This window comes from Oncorhynchus masou, unplaced genomic scaffold (assembly GCF_036934945.1).
Source record: "Oncorhynchus masou masou isolate Uvic2021 unplaced genomic scaffold, UVic_Omas_1.1 unplaced_scaffold_14652, whole genome shotgun sequence".
NCBI lineage: Eukaryota > Metazoa > Chordata > Actinopteri > Salmoniformes > Salmonidae > Oncorhynchus > Oncorhynchus masou.
Genome location: NW_027004642.1, coordinates 1 through 2,345, shown reverse-complemented (window position 1 = coordinate 2,345; position 2,345 = coordinate 1). Strand labels below are relative to the sequence as shown.

At 44.7% G+C, this 2,345-nt stretch overlaps 1 protein-coding gene across 1 annotated transcript; it reads left to right on the top strand.

Annotated features, from left to right (window-relative positions):
- Window positions 1–279: 279 nt before the first annotated feature.
- On the top strand, window positions 280–1,775 carry LOC135530949 (DNA polymerase delta catalytic subunit-like; the record flags this gene model as incomplete). Its single annotated transcript, XM_064959118.1, has 4 exons — window positions 280–334; window positions 672–812; window positions 1,128–1,253; window positions 1,605–1,775. Coding segments are annotated over exons 2-4 (421 nt in total), but the record flags the coding sequence as incomplete, so codon positions are not given.
- Between the last annotated feature and the right edge of the window lie 570 nt (window positions 1,776–2,345).

Genomic DNA, 2,345 nt, shown 5'->3' with positions numbered 1-2,345 from the left:
CCTGAAATCCAGAACATGTTTAAAACCATCATTCCACTCCATGTAGGCCAACTACATGTTTAGCATGACAAGGAGTGGAATAACTCAACGCACTGGTACCCAGGCTACCATTTGACGCCTGTGGTGGAGAGTTTAATTCATTTTTCACCAACCTGCCTCTTTAACATCACACTGACTGACCAATCTCCTGTCTTCTGCATGTGACCCTTGACCCGGTTGCAGGTGAGCTGTTCTCTGCTGACCTCAACCCCGATGGCGTAGGCCGCAGGCCGCCCTCTTAACCCGGACTCTGACACCCTGGTCTTCCAACAGATTGATCTCGACTACTATTTAGGTAAGCTATGTCACTGAAATGTTTAGGGTTTCTGCCATTTGACTAGCCTGGAATCCAGAACCTGTTTAAAACCATCATTCCACTACATGTTGGCCTATATGGAGTGGAATGTTGCAATAAAGCTCAGGGATGAGGCTGGAGAAATGTAAACACTCTCGAGATCATAGGTGGATATATACAGGCAATGCCTGACAGTCCATGGGACCAACAGGTTAGTTTTAGTTGAAGCATATTTAGGCTGCCATGGACTTTTAAAGGCCATTTTTATGTCACGTTTTAAGGCAGGAGTGCGAGTCATGACACCGACCTAAACTGTTTGTGATGGTCTGTTCAACAGGGGCTGTTGTGGCTGGCATGCCAGGTCAGTCTCAGGGGAATGTACCAATAATCCGCATGTTTGGGGTGACTGACAGCGGGAACAGTGTGTGCTGCCACGTGCACGGCTTTGCCCCCTATTTCTACATCCCTGCCCCCAATGGTGAGTTTTCTCTGAAAATGAGCGATATAATGATACGCAACATTACTCTACATATCAGACCTATTAGTGCGAGCTAAGCATGGCATGAACGTGTGGGATACGTGTTTTCTAGGCATCACAGTAGTAATGTCGTGGTCACTTTAAGAAGCAGAAGGCTACATTATTATTTAGGACTAAATCTGAGGGCCAACCACAAATGGCATGAAAATAATGGCTTTAATTTTGTCCATCAAGTTGGTGGAATGGAGTAACAATATCAAATTCATCCACCCCTTTTTCTCTCACTTTCCCCCTTCCTTCCTCTCTCTGTCTCAGGGTTCACCAGTGATCACTTGAGTGAGTTCAAAAGGGAGCTTAACTCTGCTGTGCTGAAGGACATGCGCTCCAACAAGGACAACATATCGGTCACTGTGCTGGCGGTGGACATCACACGCAAAGAAAGTATGTATAGTGCCCATGTCTGGTCTAGTGGTGGCACTGCAATAGGCTAGTAGTGGGACTGCTGACTCCTGGATACACTTAGGGTGCATTCCAGTAGTCATTTGAGGCAAAGGAAAGTTCAGAATGGTAACATGGACATGTTTTGGACAGGTAGCAAAGAAAAGAGCGTTTGAGTTGGTTGAATGAACGAAGTAAAGACGCTCTATCAGTCCTTACCTCCTTTTACCAAGGATGCAGAGGAGGATCCTGTGTGTTAACTGTTGAACTGTTGTTTTTGGTTGTGTGTGTGGTAGCTTGTAGTGCTGTAGGCTGACCAGGTAGTTGATAACTTCCTCCCCATCTCTTCTCCAGGTATGTATGGTTACCATGGGAAACGGATTGCGGACTTCCTGTGCATCACTATGGCAATGCCTCGTCTGATTGCCCCGGCGAAGAGGCTCCTGGAGCAGGGATTTAAGTTTGGACCTTTCCCCATTCAGAGCTTCTCTTCCTACGAGGCTAACATCGACTTTGAGATCAGGTGTGTGTGTGTGTGTGTTTTTGTGTGTGTGTTTGTGTGTGTGAGTGAGAGAGAGAGAAGTAAAAAAAGAAGCAGTCCTGGTTTTCCCTTGACATTTTAACCCAGTTCATTCCCTAACTGCCGGGCCTCTCTTACCCCCCCGTACTGCCTCAACGAGCTGCAACACTCTGACAGTCTAATAAATACAGTTCTATATTTGCTTTCGAAAAAATGATCACTTGGTTGTGTTTATGACAGTCATGAGTAACATTAGAATACAGAATGTATTTAATTTCAAAGAACACATTATCATTGTCATTAGTTTATGTTACTGTAGGTCATCTGTTGCAGCGTGGTCACGTGTGGAGGACATGAAACAGGGTTTATTCTTGTAAAACATTTTTATTTTGAAATAGTGTTCATCTTTTCATTTTGAGAGTTAATTCACAATGGTAAGTGTGTTGGACACCTCCGAATGTGCTCTTTCTGATACTGTATACAAATCAACACGTCTTACCTGTGTGTGACTCTAGGAGGATTTGAAAAAGTCACTTTTTGGCGCTGTGAAACAAAATGGCGCGTCCTCCTGAAAT